This window comes from Aquarana catesbeiana, linkage group LG13 (assembly GCF_042186555.1).
Source record: "Aquarana catesbeiana isolate 2022-GZ linkage group LG13, ASM4218655v1, whole genome shotgun sequence".
Classification (NCBI taxonomy): domain Eukaryota; kingdom Metazoa; phylum Chordata; class Amphibia; order Anura; family Ranidae; genus Aquarana; species Aquarana catesbeiana.
The window spans coordinates 28,203,422-28,221,976 of NC_133336.1; the positions used below are offsets into that span (position 1 = coordinate 28,203,422).

General features: G+C 47.0%; 1 protein-coding gene across 6 annotated transcripts in view; it reads right to left on the reverse strand.

Moving 5' to 3' along the window:
* The window catches only part of EXOC3L4 (exocyst complex component 3 like 4), a 147,012-nt gene that overhangs the window by 23,303 nt on the left and 105,154 nt on the right, over nucleotides 1-18,555 (reverse strand). For all 6 annotated transcript variants that reach the window (XM_073609561.1, XM_073609565.1, XM_073609567.1 and 3 more), the window contains exon 9: nucleotides 9,994-10,116. In XM_073609561.1, the coding sequence (XP_073465662.1) occupies nucleotides 9,994-10,116 (123 nt within the window). The remainder of the gene's footprint in view (nucleotides 1-9,993; nucleotides 10,117-18,555) is intronic.

Genomic DNA, 18,555 nt, shown 5'->3' on the forward strand with positions numbered 1-18,555 from the left:
GGATATAGGCCCGGTGTAGATATCTGTACTGCTGCTCTCGCCAAAATGTGTTCGTTACAAAGGCACATGTGGTGTTGTAGCCTGCCAAGATACTGCTCAGGGCCTCCAGTCATTGCAGGTCTTTAGTCCAAGCAGAAGAGGTGGTGGAGGTGGCCGGTGTCTTGAAGAGAGTTCAAAGGTTTGTAAAAGTCAGAGATCTTGCGGCGGTTACGTTCTTTAAAGATTGGACATCTTCAGGAGGGAAGTTTTAAAGAGCCAGTTTCTGATATGACATATTCTGGCTACAAAGCTTGTTGCTTGGTGAATAAATAGTGCATGATGGGTGGGTAGCTTGAATGAGTCTATAATGTTTAGATGGGGGGGTGAGGTTTCCCTATGGAAGTGTCAAACAGCTGGGCAAGTGCTCCATTTTTTGAGGGGGGAGGCAAACAAACCCCCCACCTGTCCCCCCCCCGCCACTTGCTTTCTCGCTCCAACGCCTGCTCGCCCGCACGCCAGCCCCTCTTGCAAGCCTGCCAGGCCCGCACTTACCCCATCCAGGTCGCGGCGGCTTCCCTGGCTTCTCCTCCTGGCCAATCCGGTCACTTATCCTCCCAGCCAATCCGGTCTCAGAACCCACTTTCTGTCCTGATTGGTCAGGAGAAGAAGCAGGAAGACAATAGTGAATCCACATTCGCTAACGTCACAAGTGGGAGGGCTCAGGGCACAGTGCTCTGAGCCCCAAGCCTACCCTTTTTGAAGCCAATTAGAGCCACTGGCTCTAGTCATGTGCTTCAGAAAAAAAAAAATCATAGAACTTTATGTGTCCGGCGCCCCGCATGTAGATTAGAGGGCCGGTGCATAGAGATTAGGGGGGCGGTGACCCTGCGCCCTGTATGGACGGGCCTCCACTGACAGAATCTCATAGTGATTGAGTGAGTATGAACAGCATGCAATACACCATTTATTGAGAGGTTTTTTTTTTTTATGATGTGGGTTTAGTGACACTTTAAACATAAAGTCTTGACTGGACTTGCAATTAGGTTAAAGTGTTACTAAACCCAGGACTCTGCAGTCACTATATCTGGTCTCCCACAGTACACAGAACATGGAAATGCAATTATTTTAGTAAATATAAACTGCTAAATACCTTTTCTCACCAGCAGTATATAGCAGTCTTGTGACTTCTATGAGTGTCTGGTTAAAGCTTGTAGGAGGAGTTTTCATTCTGCTCTGACTGTCCTATGGTGGAAAAGGACCTCTGGGTCCTAGTAGATGACAGGCTCAGCAATGGAATAGCCCATAGCTCCCAACTGTCCCTGATTTCGAGGGACTGGCCCTGATTTGGAACAGTGTCCCTCCGTCCCTCATTCCTCCTCATTTGTCCTTCATTTTGGTCTGATCTATATAGATGTATATAAAATGCCTTTCATCTGATTTCTAAATTGCTGCATTTGTAAATTCCAAAAGCCAATATAAAGGAATTGTAGTGGTAAAAAAGCACTTGTGGGTTTAACCAATCTTGTTTTTTTTTTTGTACAATTCTCCTTTTAAGGGGGCGTGGCAGGGGGTGTGTCCTATGCCTGCATACTTTTGCCGATAGGTGTCCCTCATTCCCATCTCAAAAAGTTGGGAGGTATGGCATGCAATGCCAAGCTGCTGCTAACAAAGCAAACAGAATATTGGCATTAAAAAAGGGGATTAATTCCAGAGATAAAATGATAATTCTCCCGCTCTACAAGACTCTGGTCCGGCCTCACCTGGAGTATGCTGTCCAGTTCTGGGCACCAGTCCTCAGGAAGGATGTACTGGAAATGGAGCGAGTACAAAAAAGGGCAACAAAGCTAATAAAGGGTCTGGAGGATATTAGTTATGAGGAAAGGTTGCGAGCACTGAACTTATTCTCTCTGGAGAAGAGACGCTTGAGAGGGGATATGATTTCAATTTACAAATACCGTACTGGTGACCTGACAATAGGGAGAAAACTTTTTCCCGGAAGGGTGTTTAACAAGACTCGTGGCCATTCATTAAAATTAGAGGAAAAGAGGTTTAACCTTAAACTACGTAGAGGGTTCTTTACTGTAAGAGAGGCAAGGATGTGGAATTCCCTTCCACAGGCGGTGGTCTCAGCGGGGAGCATCGATAGTTTCAAGAAACTATTAGATAAGCACCCGAACGACCGCAAAATACAGGGATATACAATGTAATACTGACATATAATCACACACATAGGTTGGACTTGATGGACTTGTGTCTTTTTTTGACCTCACCTACTATGTAACTATGAGTCTGTATGACCCCTGACTCTCTGTCTGGACAGTGCTGATTGGCCCTGTGCTGATCACACGCACCCTCCCAAGAAAAAAAAAAAAAAGAAACTCTCTAGCAATACACACCAAACTGAGCATGTGCAGAGTGACTCTATGGCTCTGTACTATAAGGAGATCGATTGGAGACAGTGGAAGAAGGGGAGGATCAGAGAAGACAGGATCAAACAGCCTTTTTATACAATGCGGAGGATTACCCCTTAGGTTCCACAGTGAGTATAACAAGCATGCTTTACTGCACATACAGACTGATTTTACTGTTGTGGGTTTAGAAACACTTCAAAAGTATTTTTTTTTTTTTTTTATAAAAAAAAGAAAAGAACATTGTAGCAATATTTTGAAGGCAGCAGATACAATTGGCCAATAGAAATTCGAGCAAGTACTTTCAAGTTCCGATTGATATGTATTACGGTAAACTGCTCTGAGGGTGATATCCCAGCACACAGACAGCATAAGGGCTTGCTCACACTAGCAGTTGAGGCACGTTTTTACTGCCCCCCACCCCCCCCAACCGCTCCCTCTTTAGCTGGCCAGGGGTGTGCATATGTTGCAGCAGGAATGATATCCCCTGTCGCTCAAGTGAATGCAAGCTCTGTGCAACCATGTGCAATGCATGTGTTTGTGTCACGCTAGTGCAAGGTTCAAGGGGTTAAAGCTGTTGGTGAGGATGTGATACAACATCTCGTCCAATCAAATGTGAAGGAGCACTTAGGATGTACCTATGTGGATTGTCCCCAGCATAGTCACACAGGATTGTTCCTCTTTAAAGGTCACCTCCTCTTCCACATTTCAAGAAATGTAAAAATGTTGACAAATGATGAAAGTCATGTTATTTTCTATTATTATTATTATTATTATTATTTAGGGGAAGTGATCACAGAACAGAAACAAAGATATTAAGTCCTCTTTGGGGTTGTGGGATTCCCCTCACTTCTAGAGCAACACAAACACAATATACAATATATCCCATGACCAAAACGGATGGGTATTTAACCACAATCTGACCTCTGACCTCCGGAAGATTTTACCCCCCTTCATGACCAGGACATTTTTTTGCTATACGGCACCGCGTTACTTTAACTGACAATTGCGCAGTCTGGCGACATTGTACCCAAATAAAATGTATGTCCTTTTCTCCCCACAAATAGAGCTTTCTTTTGGTGGTATTTGATCACCTCTGCTGTTTTTATTTCTTGCGCTATAAACAAAAAAAGAGCGACAATTTTGAAAAAAAAACAAACAAAAATAAAAACAATATTTTTTACTTTCTGCTATAAAAAATACCCCCAAAAAAATGTAAAAAAAAAATTTCTTCATTAATTTAGGCCAATATGTATTCTTCTACATCATTTTGGTAAAAAAAAAAAACAATAAGCGTATATTGATTGGTTTGTGCAAAAGTTATAGTGTCTACAAACTATGGGATAGATTTATAGAATTTTTTTTTTTTTTTTACTAGTAAAAGCGGCGAGCAGCGACTTATAGCGGGACTGCGATATTGCAGTGGACGTTCTGACACTGTTTGGGGACCAGTGACATCAATACAGTGATCAGTGCTAAAAAAAAAAAATGCACTGTCACTGTACTAATGACACTGGCTGGGAAGGGGTTAACATCAGGGGCGATCAAAGGGTTAAATGTGTTCCTAACATGTGCTTTCTCACTGTGGGGGAGGGGCTTTTACTAGGGAAGGCATTGATCCATGTCCCTGCTTTGCAGGATTACAGGATCCATGCCTCACCTACTTTAAAAGACTGACAATTAAAAAACAAAACAAAAAAACCAATATTTTTCACTTTCTGCTTTAGAACCTATTGAATAAAAAAATTAGAAATTCAAATATCTTCATCAATTTAGGCCAAGATGTATTCTGCTAAGTGTATGTTGATTGGTTTGTGCAAAAGTTATCGCGTCTACAAACTATGGGATAGTTTTATGGAATTTTCATTTATTTATTTATTTTTACTTGTAATGGCAGCGATCAGCAACTTAGATCAGCGACGCAGGACTGCGATATTTTGCGTCAAAAAAAAAAAAAAAACGGACACCTGACTGACACTTGACACATTTTTGGAAACCAGTGACACTAATACGGTGATCAGTGCTAAAAATATGCACTGTCACTGTCTTAGGCGTGCGCACAGGGTGTGCCGGATGTGCCTGGGCACACCCTAGTCACCCCGTTCACATTAGCCTTCTCACTGTGTGTGCTGGTGGGGAGATGGGAAAGATGTCCCACTGCTTATAGTTACATAGTTACATAGTAGGTGAGGTTGAAAAAAGACACACGTCCATCAAGTCCAACCTATGTGTGTGATTATGTGTCAGTATTACATTACATATCCCTGTATGTTGCGGTCAATCAGGTGATTATCTAATAGTTTCTTGAAGCTATCAATGCTCCCCGCTGAGACCACCGCCTGTGGAAGGGAATTCCACATCCTTACCGCTCTTACAGTAAAGAACCCTCTACGTAGTTTAAGGTTAAACCTCTTTTCTTCTAATTGTAATGAGTGGCCACGAGTCTTATTAAACTCTCTTCTGCGAAAAAGTTTTATCCCTATTGTGGGGTCACCAGTACAGTATTTATAAGATGAAATCATATCCCCTCTCAAGTGTCTCTTCTCCAGAGAGAATAAGTTCAGTGCTCACAACCTTTCCTCATAACTAAGATCCTCCAGACCCTTTATTAGCTTTGTTGCCCTTCTTTGTACTCGCTCCATTTCCAGTACATCCTTCCTGAGGACTGGTGCCCAGAACTGGACAGCATACTCCAGGTGCGGCCGGACCAGAGTCTTGTAGAGTGGGAGAATTATCGTTTTATCTCTGGAGTTGATCCCCTTTTAATGCCAATATTCTGTTTGCCTTATTAGCAGCAGCTTGGCATTGCATGCCATTGCTGAGCCTATCATCTACTAGGACCCCCAGGTCCTTTTCCATCCTAGATTCCCCCAGAGGTTCTCCCCCCAGTGTATAGATTGCATTCATATTTTTGCCACCCAAATGCATTATTTTACATTTTCCTACATTGAACCTCATTTGCCATGTAGTTGCCCACCCCAATAACTTGTTCAGGTCTTTTTGCAAGGTTTCCACATCCTGCGGAGAAGTTATTGCCCTGCTTAGCTTAGTATCGTCTGCAGATACAGAGATTGAACTGTTTATCCCATCCTCCAGGTCGTTTATGAACACATTAAATAGGATTGGTCCCAGCACAGAACCCTGGGGGACCCCACTACCCACCCCTGACCATTCCGAGTACTCCCCATTTATCACCACCCTCTGAACACGCCCTTGTAGCCAGTTTTCAATCCATGTACTCACCCTATGGTCCATGCCAACGCACCTTACTTTGTACAGTAAACGTTTATGAGGAACTGTGTCAAATGCTTTTGCAAAATCCAGATACACCACGTCTACGGGCCTTCTTATAAGAGAAGAATGGAAGCATTTCTCTTTCACGCTGAGGCTGGGTTCGCACTAATGCGATGCCAGACATCGCACGTGATTCGCACCGCATTGCTGTGCACATCATCACATGCGATATCTGTGCGCTGCGAATTTAGCCATACAAACTGTATGGCTGAAATTGCATTTCATTCGCACCAAAATGGTGCAGGACCCTTTTTTTTTTGGTCCACACCGGAATCGGATAGAATGGATGTTCACACCTATGCGATCCGATTCCTGTCCAATTTCACAGTTCGCATAGTTCGATTTGAGGGTGTCATTGACTTTACATTGACACCCTCAGTAGTTCGCAGAGAGCATTGTGAACTGCCTACGAGTGAGATGCAAAGTGGGAACATCCGCACAGAAATCGCACTGGTTCCGGCATCACACAAGTGTAAACCAGGACTGAATCTGCAGGAAGGGAGATCATCTGCTGGCGAGTGCCACAAGGAAGACCTATATATATATCTATATATAGATATCTATATATAGATATCTATATATAGATATATATATATAGAGATATATATATATATATATATATATATATATATATATATATAGAGATATATATATATATATATAGAGATATATATATATATATATATATATATATATATATATATATATATATATATATATAGAGAGATATATATATATATATATATATATTAGGGTTGTACCTATACCGACCATATCCCCAAGTACTTGTACTCGGGCAAAAGCTTCCGATGCTTCACCTGATACCTGGACAGTCAGCAGTGATCGGTGAGTGGGGGAGTTACAAGCTTCTCCCCCCGCGGCTTTCAGCTGCTGTAGTGAAATCTATACAGCGGTGATCGGTGCTTGTAACTCTCCCACACGATCACCGCTGACTGTCACCTGCATCCTCCTCCATGCCCCCTCCGTTCTGCAGCTGTCCCCCTCCGTTCTGCAGCTGTCCCCGTCCGTTCTGCAGCTGTCCCCCTCCATTCTTCCTCCATGTCCTCTCCATTCTGCGGCTGTCCCCCTCCGTTCTGCAGCTGTCCCCGTCCGTTCTGCAGCTGTCCCCCTCCGTTCTTCCTCCATGCCCTCTCCATTCTGCGGCTGTCCCCCTCCGTTCTGCCTCCATGCCCACTCCGTTCTGCGGCTGTCCCCCTCCAGTTTTCCTCCGTGTCCCCCTCCATTCTTCCTCCATGCCCTCTCCGTTCTTCGGCTGTCCCCCTCCGTTCTTCCTCCATGCCCTCTCCGTTCTGCGGCAGTCCCCCTCCGTTCTTCCTCCATGCCCTCTCCGTTCTTCGGCTGTCCCCCTCCGTTCTTCCTCCATGCCCTCTCCGTTCTGCGGCAGTCCCCCTCCGTTCTTCCTCCATGCCCTCTCCGTTCTGCGGCTGTCCCCCTCCAGTTTTCCTCCGTGTCCCCCTCCGTTCTTCCTCCGTGTCCCCCTCCATTCTTCCTCCGTGTCCCCCTCCATTCTTCCTCCGTGTCCCCCTCCGTTCTGCTGTCCCTCTCCATGTCCTCCTCCTTCCTTTTCTGTATGAACAGAGTCAGCTGACTCTGTCCATTCACATAACTGAAACATTGTAACCCCCTGTGATTACGATCTCTCAGTTTATGAATGGAGAGGAGCCGCTGTCTTCTCTCCATTCATTTTCAGTGCAGCTGAGGCTGCAGAGAAAGGGACTGGGGAATCTCTATCCTCGGTCTCTTTCTCTGTCTCAAGGGGGAGATATCAGGGGTGTGTTAAGACCCCTGATATCTCACCAAAGCCCCCCAACAGGGCTGATTTAAAAAAAAAAAAAACACAAAGTATTGCAATAAATAATAAAAAAAAAAAATTATTGTAAAAAATAATAAAAATTTAAATAAGAAACACACAGACGCCGTCCACCCTCCCCTCCCCCCCCCCCCCCCCCTTAAAAAAAAAAAGAAAAAAAAGAAAGCATTGTAATAAAACAAAAAAAAATTGTAAAAAACAAAAAAAAAAAAAACACAACACTGTCACGTGACATTAAAAAAAAAAGTATCGGTAATCGGTATCGGCGAGTACTTGAAAAAAGTATCGGTACTTCTACTCGGTCTTACAAAAGTGGTATCGGGACAACCCTAATTTTTTATATATATATATACATACACACACACTATATAGATATACATACACACACATGCATGAGTGTTTGAGCTTTGGTTTGCACACCCTAAAGGAGCAGGTGGTGCACACCTATGGTCACTGTACTAATGACACCGGCTGGGAAGGGGTCACCTGCAGGGGCAATGAAATTGTTCAATGTGTGCCTAAAATGTGTTTTCTAATTGTGGGGGAGGTGCTTTTACTAGTGGGAGGTGTGGATCGGTGTCCCTGCGTTACAACAACACAGGATCCGTGACTTCTGTACTGACAGAACAGCAATCTGCCTTGTTTACATGGCCGTTCTGCTCGTGTACAGAATGATCAGTGGGCGCAGGCAGACATCGGGGTCTGTGGGGATCTGCTGGTGCAAACTCGCGCCCGATACCCAGAACTGCAGGATCACACATTTATACATGATCCTGCGCAGCACGGCTGCCCTGTAGCAGTAAATGTGCTATGGGGCGATTGTGAACTCCACCAAAGATCAAAATAAACAAATTAAATAAATGTTGCTTGAATGACCGTTCACACCAGCCTGCGCATGATGTGCTGAATAATTTGCCCTGGCATGCATTGTGTAAGGGCGGTGTGATGTGCCATTACAAATTATTATTTTTTTTGTTTGTTTTGATTTGGGCAGCAGGGGGGTTTTGTGCTAGGAGGGGGGATTTGGGGAGATTTGTGCTAGGAGGGGGGATTTGGGGAGGATTTGTGCTAGAAGGGGGATGTTGGGGAGGATTTGTGCTGGAAGGGGGATGTTGGGGAGGATTTGTGCTAGAAGGGGGATGGTGGGGAGGATTTGTGCTGGAAGGGGGATGGTGGGGAGGATTTGTGCTATTGCTGCTGGCTGATGAAGAGTCTAGTGATGATGGCAGTGGGGAATTCTGATGTTACTGCCAGGAATCTATTGTTGTTAGGTGAATCTTTTGTTGTTGGCGGGGGCCCTATTGTTACTCGCTGCAGGGGATCTATTTTACTGCTTTTCTTGTTATCATTACCAAATTCTATACAAATTACTTAGCACCACAAAATGATACGTAGTTCTGTATTCTCTAAAAGGGCAGTACTGGTAAGTGGGTAGGGGGTGGAACCAAGAAATGTGCTTGGAGGTGGAACCAAGGAATGGTGCTCGAAGGTGGGTAGGGGGTGGAACCAAGGAGTGGTGCTCGGAGGTGGAACCAAGGAATGGTGCTCGGAGGTGGATAAGGAATGAAACCGAGGAATGGCGCTCAGAGGTGGGTAGGGAATGGAACCAAGGAATGGTGATCGGAGGTGGGTAGCGGATGGAACCAAGGAATGGTGATCGGAAATGGGTAGGGGATGGAACCAAGGAATGGTGCTCAGAGGTGGGTAGGGGATGGAACCAAGGAATGGTGCTCGGAGGTGGGTAGGGGATGGAACCAAGGAATGGTGCTCAGAGGTGAGTAGGGGATGGAACCAAGGAATGGTGCTCAGAGGTGGGTAGGGGATGGAACCAAGGAATGGTGCTCGGAGGTGGGTAGGTGATGGAACCAAGGAATGGTGCTCGGAGGTGGGTAGCGGATGGAACCAAGGAATGGTGCTCGGAGGTGGGTAGGGGATTTAACCAAGAAATGGTGCTCAGAGATTGGTAGGGGATGGAACCAAGGAATGGTGCTCGGAGGTGGGTAGGGGATGGAACCAAGGAATGGTGCTCAGAGATGGGTAGGGGATGGGACCAAGGAATGGTGCTCGGAGGTGGGTAGGTGATAGAACCAAGGAATGGTGCTCGGAGGTGGGTAGGGGATGGAACCAAGGAATGGTGCTCAGAGGTGGGTAGGGGATGAAACCAAGGAATGATGCTAGGAGGTGGGTAGGGGATGGAACCAAGGAATGGTGCTCAGAGATGGGTAGGGGATGGAACCAAGGAATGGTGCTCAGAGGTGGGTAGGGGATGGAACCAAGGAATGGTGCTCGGAGGTGGATAGGGGAGGAGAAAAGTGGTGACTCGGAAAGGGGGAGTTCCTGCATCTATTCTCTGAGAAAAAAGCCCAGCTGATAACAATATGCTAATATTTGCAAGGCCATTGCCTGGCCACAGGTTAACGTTAGGCCTGGTGCTGTCCTATAGTATACCTGTCTATCGGATGGCCTCATATAGTTACCTACCGCTTCATGGGGGCTGGTTAAATACTTCACGCACTGGCATAGTATTTTAGCCGACTTCATAATGGCGCTGAACGCTGTGCTCTTCTTTAGCCATGTCTTGGTTATCAGTTTCTGGAAGTGTGGCTGGAAGAACATTAAAGAAATAATAACAATTAGTAATATTAGAAATGTCATTGACTGATATTAAATTGGTCTTAAAGTGGAAGTAAATTCTCTTTGATGATTTATACCTACAGGTAAGCCCATATTAACCACTCGAGCTCCGGAAGATTTATCCCCCCCCCCCCCCTTCATGACCAAGCCATTTTTTGCGTTACAGTACTGCATTACTTTAACTGACAATTACGCGGTTGTGCGACGCTGTACCCAAATAAAATGTATGTCTTTTTTTCCCCACAAATAGAGTTTTCTTTTGGTGGTATCTGATCACCTCTGCGTTTTTTATTTTTTGCACTATAAACAAAAAAGGCCAACAAGTTTGAAAAAAAAAATATATATATTTTTTACTCTCTGCTATAAAACATATCTAATTTAAAAAAAAATTTAATTTCTTCATAAATTTAGGCCAATATGTATTCTGCTACATATTTTTGGTAAAAAAAAAAATCCCAATATCTTTTATATTATTCAAAATTCAGGTTCATTGTCTACTGGACCTGACTGCCTGACCAATGAGTGGGAAGCCACCTATTGGTCCAAGAGTTATTGGGCTGTTTGACTTTGTCTTTCTTTTTCTTGTATGCACCCAGTTCCTTAATACATTGGATCAAAGTGAGCTTTCCATAATGGAAAAATTACCAATAAAGACGTTTGAAACGGAAACAAATTTCAAAAAGCGTATATTGATTGGTTAGCGCAAAGGTTATAGCGTCTACAAACTATGGGATATTTTTTTCTTACATTTTCTTATTGTTTTCTACTAGTAATGGCGGCGAAATGCGACTTTTAGTGGGACTGCGATATTGTGGCGGACATTCGAACACTGATAATTTTGACACTTTTTTGGGGACCAGTGACACGAATACAGTGATTGGTGCTACAAAAATATGCACTGTCACTGTACTAATGACACTAGCTGGGAAGGGGTGTCCATCAATGCAACCTACCCCTGTCCATCAATGCAGCCTACCCGTGCCCATCAATGCAGCCTACCCGTGCCCATCAATGCAGCCTACCCGTGCCCATCAATGCAGCCTACCCGTGCCCAACAATGCAGCCTACCTAGGCCCAACAATGCAGCCGTGTCCATCAATGCAGCCTACCTGTGTCCATCAATGCAGCCTACCCGTGCCCATCAATGCAGCCTACCTGTACCCATCAATGCAGCCTACCCGTGCCCAACAATGCAGCCTACCCGTGCCCAACAATGCAGCCTACCTAGGCCCAACAATGCAGCCTACCCGTACCTAACAATGCAGCCTACCCGTACCCAACAATGCAGCCTACCCGTACCCAACAATGCAGCCTACCCGTACCCAACAATGCAGCCTACCCGTGCCCATCAATGCAGCCTACCCGTGCCCATCAATGCAGCCTACCCGTGCCCATCAATGCAGCCTACCCGTGCCCATCAATGCAGCCTACCCGTGCCCATCAATGCAGCCTACCCGTGCCCAACAATGCAGCCTACCTAGGCCCAACAATGCAGCCTACCTAGGCCCAACAATGCAGCCGTGTCCATCAATGCAGCCTACCTGTGTCCATCAATGCAGCCTACCCGTGCCCATCAATGCAGCCTACCCGTGCCCATCAATGCAGCCTACCTAGGCCCAACAATGCAGCCTACCTAGGCCCAACAATGCAGCCGTGTCCATCAATGCAGCCTACCTGTGTCCATCAATGCAGCCTACCCGTGCCCATCAATGCAGCCTACCTGTACCCATCAATGCAGCCTACCCGTGCCCAACAATGCAGCCTACCCGTGCCCAACAATGCAGCCTACCTAGGCCCAACAATGCAGCCTACCCGTACCTAACAATGCAGCCTACCCGTACCCAACAATGCAGCCTACCCGTACCCAACAATGCAGCCTACCCGTGCCCATCAATGCAGCCTACCCGTGCCCATCAATGCAGCCTACCCGTGCCCATCAATGCAGCCTACCCGTGCCCATCAATGCAGCCTACCCGTGCCCAACAATGCAGCCTACCTAGGCCCAACAATGCAGCCGTGTCCATCAATGCAGCCTACCTGTGTCCATCAATGCAGCCTACCCGTGCCCATCAATGCAGCCTACCTGTACCCATCAATGCAGCCTACCCGTGCCCAACAATGCAGCCTACCCGTGCCCAACAATGCAGCCTACCTAGGCCCAACAATGCAGCCTACCCGTACCTAACAATGCAGCCTACCCGTACCCAACAATGCAGCCTACCCGTACCCAACAATGCAGCCTACCCGTACCCAACAATGCAGCCTACCCGTGCCCATCAATGCAGCCTACCCGTGCCCATCAATGCAGCCTACCCGTGCCCATCAATGCAGCCTACCCGTGCCCATCAATGCAGCCTACCCGTGCCCATCAATGCAGCCTACCCGTGCCCAACAATGCAGCCTACCTAGGCCCAACAATGCAGCCTACCTAGGCCCAACAATGCAGCCGTGTCCATCAATGCAGCCTACCTGTGTCCATCAATGCAGCCTACCCGTGCCCATCAATGCAGCCTACCCGTGCCCATCAATGCAGCCTACCTAGGCCCAACAATGCAGCCTACCTAGGCCCAACAATGCAGCCGTGTCCATCAATGCAGCCTACCTGTGTCCATCAATGCAGCCTACCCGTGCCCATCAATGCAGCCTACCTGTACCCATCAATGCAGCCTACCCGTGCCCAACAATGCAGCCTACCCGTGCCCAACAATGCAGCCTACCTAGGCCCAACAATGCAGCCTACCCGTACCTAACAATGCAGCCTACCCGTACCCAACAATGCAGCCTACCCGTACCCAACAATGCAGCCTACCCGTGCCCATCAATGCAGCCTACCCGTGCCCATCAATGCAGCCTACCCGTGCCCATCAATGCAGCCTACCCGTGCCCATCAATGCAGCCTACCCGTGCCCATCAATGCAGCCTACCCGTGCCCAACAATGCAGCCTACCTAGGCCCAACAATGCAGCCTACCTAGGCCCAACAATGCAGCCGTGTCCATCAATGCAGCCTACCTGTGTCCATCAATGCAGCCTACCCGTGCCCATCAATGCAGCCTACCCGTGCCCAACAATGCAGCCTACCTAGGCCCAACAATGCAGCCTACCTAGGCCCAACAATGCAGCCGTGTCCATCAATGCAGCCTACCTGTGTCCATCAATGCAGCCTACCCGTGCCCATCAATGCAGCCTACCTGTACCCAACAATGCAGCCTACCCGTGCCCAACAATGCAGCCTACCCGTGCCCAACAATGCAGCCTACCCGTGCCCAACAATGCAGCCTACCCGTGCCCAACAATGCAGCCTACCCGTGCCCAACAATGCAGCCTACCCGTGCCCAACAATGCAGCCTACCCGTGCCCAACAATGCAGCCTACCCAGGCCCAACAATGCAGCCTACCTAGGCCCAACAATGCAGCCGTGTCCATCAATGCAGCCTACCTGTGTCCATCAATGCAGCCTACCCGTGCCCATCAATGTAGCCTACCTGTACCCAACAATGCAGCCTACCTAGGCCCAACAATACAGCCTACCTAGGCCCAACAATACAGCCTACCTAGGCCCAACAATGCAGCCTACCTAGGCCCAACAATGCAGCCTACCCGTACCCAACAATGCAGCCTACCCGTACCCAACAATGCAGCCTACCTAGGCCCAACAATGCAGCCTACCCGTGCCCAACAATGCAGCCTACCCATGCCCAACAATGCAGCCTACCCGTGCCCAACAATGCAGCCTACCCGTGCCCAACAATGCAGCCTACCCGTGCCCAACAATGCAGCCTACCCGTGCCCAACAATGCAGCCTACCTAGGCCCAACAATGCAGCCTACCTAGGCCCAACAATGCAGCCTACCTAGGCCCAACAATGCAGCCTACCCGTGCCCAACAATGCAGCCTGCCCGTGCCCAACAATGCAGCCTGCCCGTGCCCAACAATGCAGCCTGCCCGTGCCCAACAATGCAGCCTGCCCGTGCCCAACAATGCAGCCTGCCCGTGCCCAACAATGCAGCCTGCCCGTGCCCAACAATGCAGCCTGCCCGTGCCCAACAATGCAGCCTGCCCGTGCCCAACAATGCAGCCTGCCCGTGCCCAACAATGCAGCCTACCTAGGCCCAACAATGCAGCCTACCCGTGTCCATCAATGCAGCCTACCTAGGCCCAACAATGCAGCCTACCTAGGCCCAACAATGCAGCCTACCTAGGCCCAACAATGCAGCCTACCCGTGCCCAACAATGCAGCCTACCCGTGCCCAACAATGCAGCCTACCCGTGCCCAACAATGCAGCCTACCCGTGCCCAACAATGCAGCCTACCCGTGTCCATCAATGCAGCCTACATGTGCCCAACAATGCAGACTGTGCAGGGCAAGAGAGGAGTGGAAGATGATTGCCAGCCGGATCATCAGAGTGCAGAGGAACATCGCTGTAACAGCTTTCATTTGAATTGCCAAGTGTTCCCGCCCCTCGCTGTCACATACAGCCCCGCCTCCTGGCCCGGGTACTTTGATACACGTCACGCATCCTGTTATTGGACGGGTGATCTATCAAAGTACCCGGGCCAGGAGGCAGGGCTGTATGTGACAGCGAGTGCGGGGAACCCTCGGCAGTTCTAATGAAAGCTGTTACAGCAATGTTCCTCGGCGCTCTTATGATCCGGCCGCCTGCTCTCCTTTCTCTTCCCCGGGGTGATCGCTGGGAGAACGGCTCCTATTCAACCCTTCCTGCCGGCGGTGTCCCCCCCCCCCCCCCCGCTCCGAGGCAGCCCACGCTCGCCAGCCCTCATTTTCCAAAATGCGAGTAGGCGGGTGGAAAATTAGAGGGCTGGGTTATATGGTATCCAATGGCATAGTTTACACCAGTGCTTGCAGTTCCAGGGCTTTCGAGTTCCAGAAAAAAAAAAAAAAAAAAGTAGAACATACTGCATTTTTCCTACACTGGACTGTACTGGAACGGGGTAAAACGCATAAAAAATGCACCAATATGCACTGGAACGCATCAAGAACGCACCAGACCCCAGTACAGTGTATTGTGGAAGTTTTATTAAGTTGTATTCAATATGTATTGTCGTAGTGTCTCCCAGTGTTAGTTCTGCTGCAGCCCAGTCTAAAGAGCGGACCGGGGCAGACTGGTGCTAGTTGAGACCCATTTGGTAGTGAAAAGCTTCCTGAGGTTTGCAGAGTGGGAATATGTCCGCTAGTGAAGGGCCCCTGTGCAATGCACAGACGATCGTCTGGGAAGGATGTGTTCACTCTGCACATTATCGGTTATGGGGGGGGGGTGTACGCTCTTGTCTCTCTGTGTGTCTGATCAGCACATGGCGTGTCCCTGCAGATAATCTCCCATCCTCAGGAATGGTAGATAATCCGGGTATGCGTTGTTCTCTGAACAATGCAGAATAAGGATTCACGCCAATGGTAAAAACGGGAGTCTTTGACTGCCTTTTGGTCGGGGACAGCGTTCGTGATTTCTAAAGACCAGCCATGTGGCTTTCTTTGTCTAGCGGGAAAGCACGGCTTACAAGGACAGGGGGCGGGAAATCATACACACCGCCCCTGCACAGTCACGCCTATATGCTCCCCTAGTCATTGTTCATTGGTTGAGATTGGTATAACTCCTCCTGTATGAAGGAATGCCTGAGTTTGGTTGGCCGATTGTGAAGCCATCAAGCACTATTGTCATCGCTATTATAGATAAACAAAAACACAGGCTTTTGAGACAAGTCTGCCTGTGGAGCTAAGGATGTGAGGACGGTGGTTATGTCTGTTTTATTTGGGAAGATACGGGCGTATACAGATGCATTATACCGAAAGCGCGCTTATTAGCGCAGGAGACATGGATTACGCGTAACGTATAGAGAGATCTCCACGTCAAGTGAGAAAAAAAAAAAAAAAAACAGGAAAAAAGAAAAAAAAAGCATCTGGAAACGCATCAAAATGCACTGGAACGCGCCAAAAGCGCTATAAAAATGCAAATGCACAAATGGCTCCGGAACGGATCTGGAGTGCGTTTTTGTGGTGTCAACCAGCCCTTAGTGTATATTTTCATGAATATATGGGTTTATATATTTATTTATATATAAATAGCTGCATAGTACACTGTGCATAGCTCCCAACTGTCCCTGATTTCGAGGGACTGTCCCTGATTTGGAGCAATGTCCCTCTGTCCCTCTTTCCTCCTCATTTGTCCCTCATTTTGATCTGATCTACATAGTTAAAATTTTTATCTTTCAAAAAGTGTTTCCAAGTGTTAAACCTTTCATCTAATTTCTAAATTGCTGCATTTGTAAATGTTAAGACAATATAATATATAATATATAATATAAAAGACAATATAAAGGAATAGTAGTGGCAAAAAAAAGTCCTTGTGGATTTAATTAACCTTTTTTGGATTAATTCTTCTTTAAAGGGGTGTGGCAGGGGGCGTGTCCTATGCCTACATACGTTTGCAAGTAGGTGTCCCTCATTCCCATCTCAAAATGTTGGGAGGTATGCACTGTGACATAAAAATGTTACAATTGCCACCACCATTTTATTCTTCTTGGGTCTCTTTTCAGAAAAATATGTGGGTGTTTTAATCTTCAGGCCTAACGTGCCTTTTACCACATGTGCAAAAAAATAAAAAAGGTAAAAATTACACTTGCAGCAAAAAGGCTTAAGGGCTACAACATGGGGAAATGTTCATGTATTGCGGAGATGTGCTGCATAGGTGTTACTCTGACCCTGGCACACAAGCAAAAAACCTTTCCTAATGACCGCCAATTAATTTTGATGATTTTTGCTAAAACCTCTGAGAAACAAAATCTTAGAATTTTCGCTTATCCCAATTTTCCATCACTATACCGGTGCATAAGGGGCCCTCACCCCTGAGTGTGCTGAAAAAATAATGTAGCAATAACTCTCGGTGGAGCTGCTGGTTTAAAGCGGGCTTGTTACCTTCACTCTCCTTCCCTCTGTTTCACCGGCACCGGGTCTAGGGTTCCGTTGAGTTTACCTCTAGACGACACACGCACCAACACTGGAGTACGTTTTCAATGCTTTATTAAACCATCAACAAAGGAAGTAGCAGGAAAGAGGCAGAAGGAAAACCGCAGGGGAAAACTCAAATGCCCTTTTCAGTAAGATTCTTGACAAATAGAATGCACTCCCTTGGTGGGTCACACTCTTTGCTCGCCTGGATAGGCCTCTCTCACTTGCCTAGCAGCCAGTACGTAGCACGAACAAAAGTATCTGCCACAGACTTGTTTGGATGAACCCGTACAATCCTCTGCCACAGGATGTCTTGGTTTTTTTCTGCGATGAATGTCAGTCACAGTGCTTGAACCTTTAAGCCAACCCGGCAGTACTATGCTGTAAAGTTACTTTAGGATATGTCCTCCAACCGAGTCACCAGGCCCCTCTCCAGACCAGCACTCTGCATGATCCTTCCATGACGGGTCCTCCCCTGGGATCTCCTCGGTTGTCCAGCTTCTTTACTCTGGATAGACAGCTCAGGACCATTCCTCGGCCGCTGTGGTAGGCCCCAGACAAGCTTCTGGGCCCACCCACGCGCGGCAGCGACGCGGGCCTCCGGAACGGAGGACCACGAGGTAGCACTCTAACGCATACCTGTCGGCCAGGAGGGCCAGCAGGTGGCTGTAAAACGAACCCCTAAACATGGCGTCTGTCCCATAAATACCCTCGCCCAGAATGCAACTCGGAGGACCACCTCCACCGAGTTGTCTCCGGGACAGAAGAGCATCCATACACTTCAACACGTTGCCTTTCCAACACTAACCAGTGACAACAGCGACACCCACGGCTCAGTATGGAAACACACACAACGTCAGACAAGCTGGGACAGAGGCAAATCTGACCTTCCTAACGAACAAGTTACTAAATTTACCTATCAGATGGTAGATCGCAAATCTACCAGCGCTACAATAAAGGGGCACACAACACAAAACACAACATAAATATCCATCTACAAAAAAATAAAAAACAAAAAACAAAACAAAAAAATATCCATCTACGGTATATCTAGAAAGTCTGCATTGCTAGCAATATTTTCAAATTTATTTTATAATCCTCTAGTAAAAACAACATGTTTCCAAAGAGCACATAAATATCCAGTTATCACATTAGTGCATAATTAAAGTAATTTAATTCTATTAAGAAACCCATCAATAAACAAATGAGCTAATTGGATACAATGTAATCTAATTACTACATAGATAATTATGCTTTTACAATATATGACTGAACAGATAATTACTCTTTCATATTATTATATAGAAAATGAGTCTTTCATATGGTATTTTTATTATAACCTTTTAGGCATAGGTGACCCGGGTCATTCCAGCAAAGGACTCATGTTTTGTCCTTTATTAGCTGGTCCATTTGGCTAATGATTTTACTGTTGGATTGGTTGTTCTG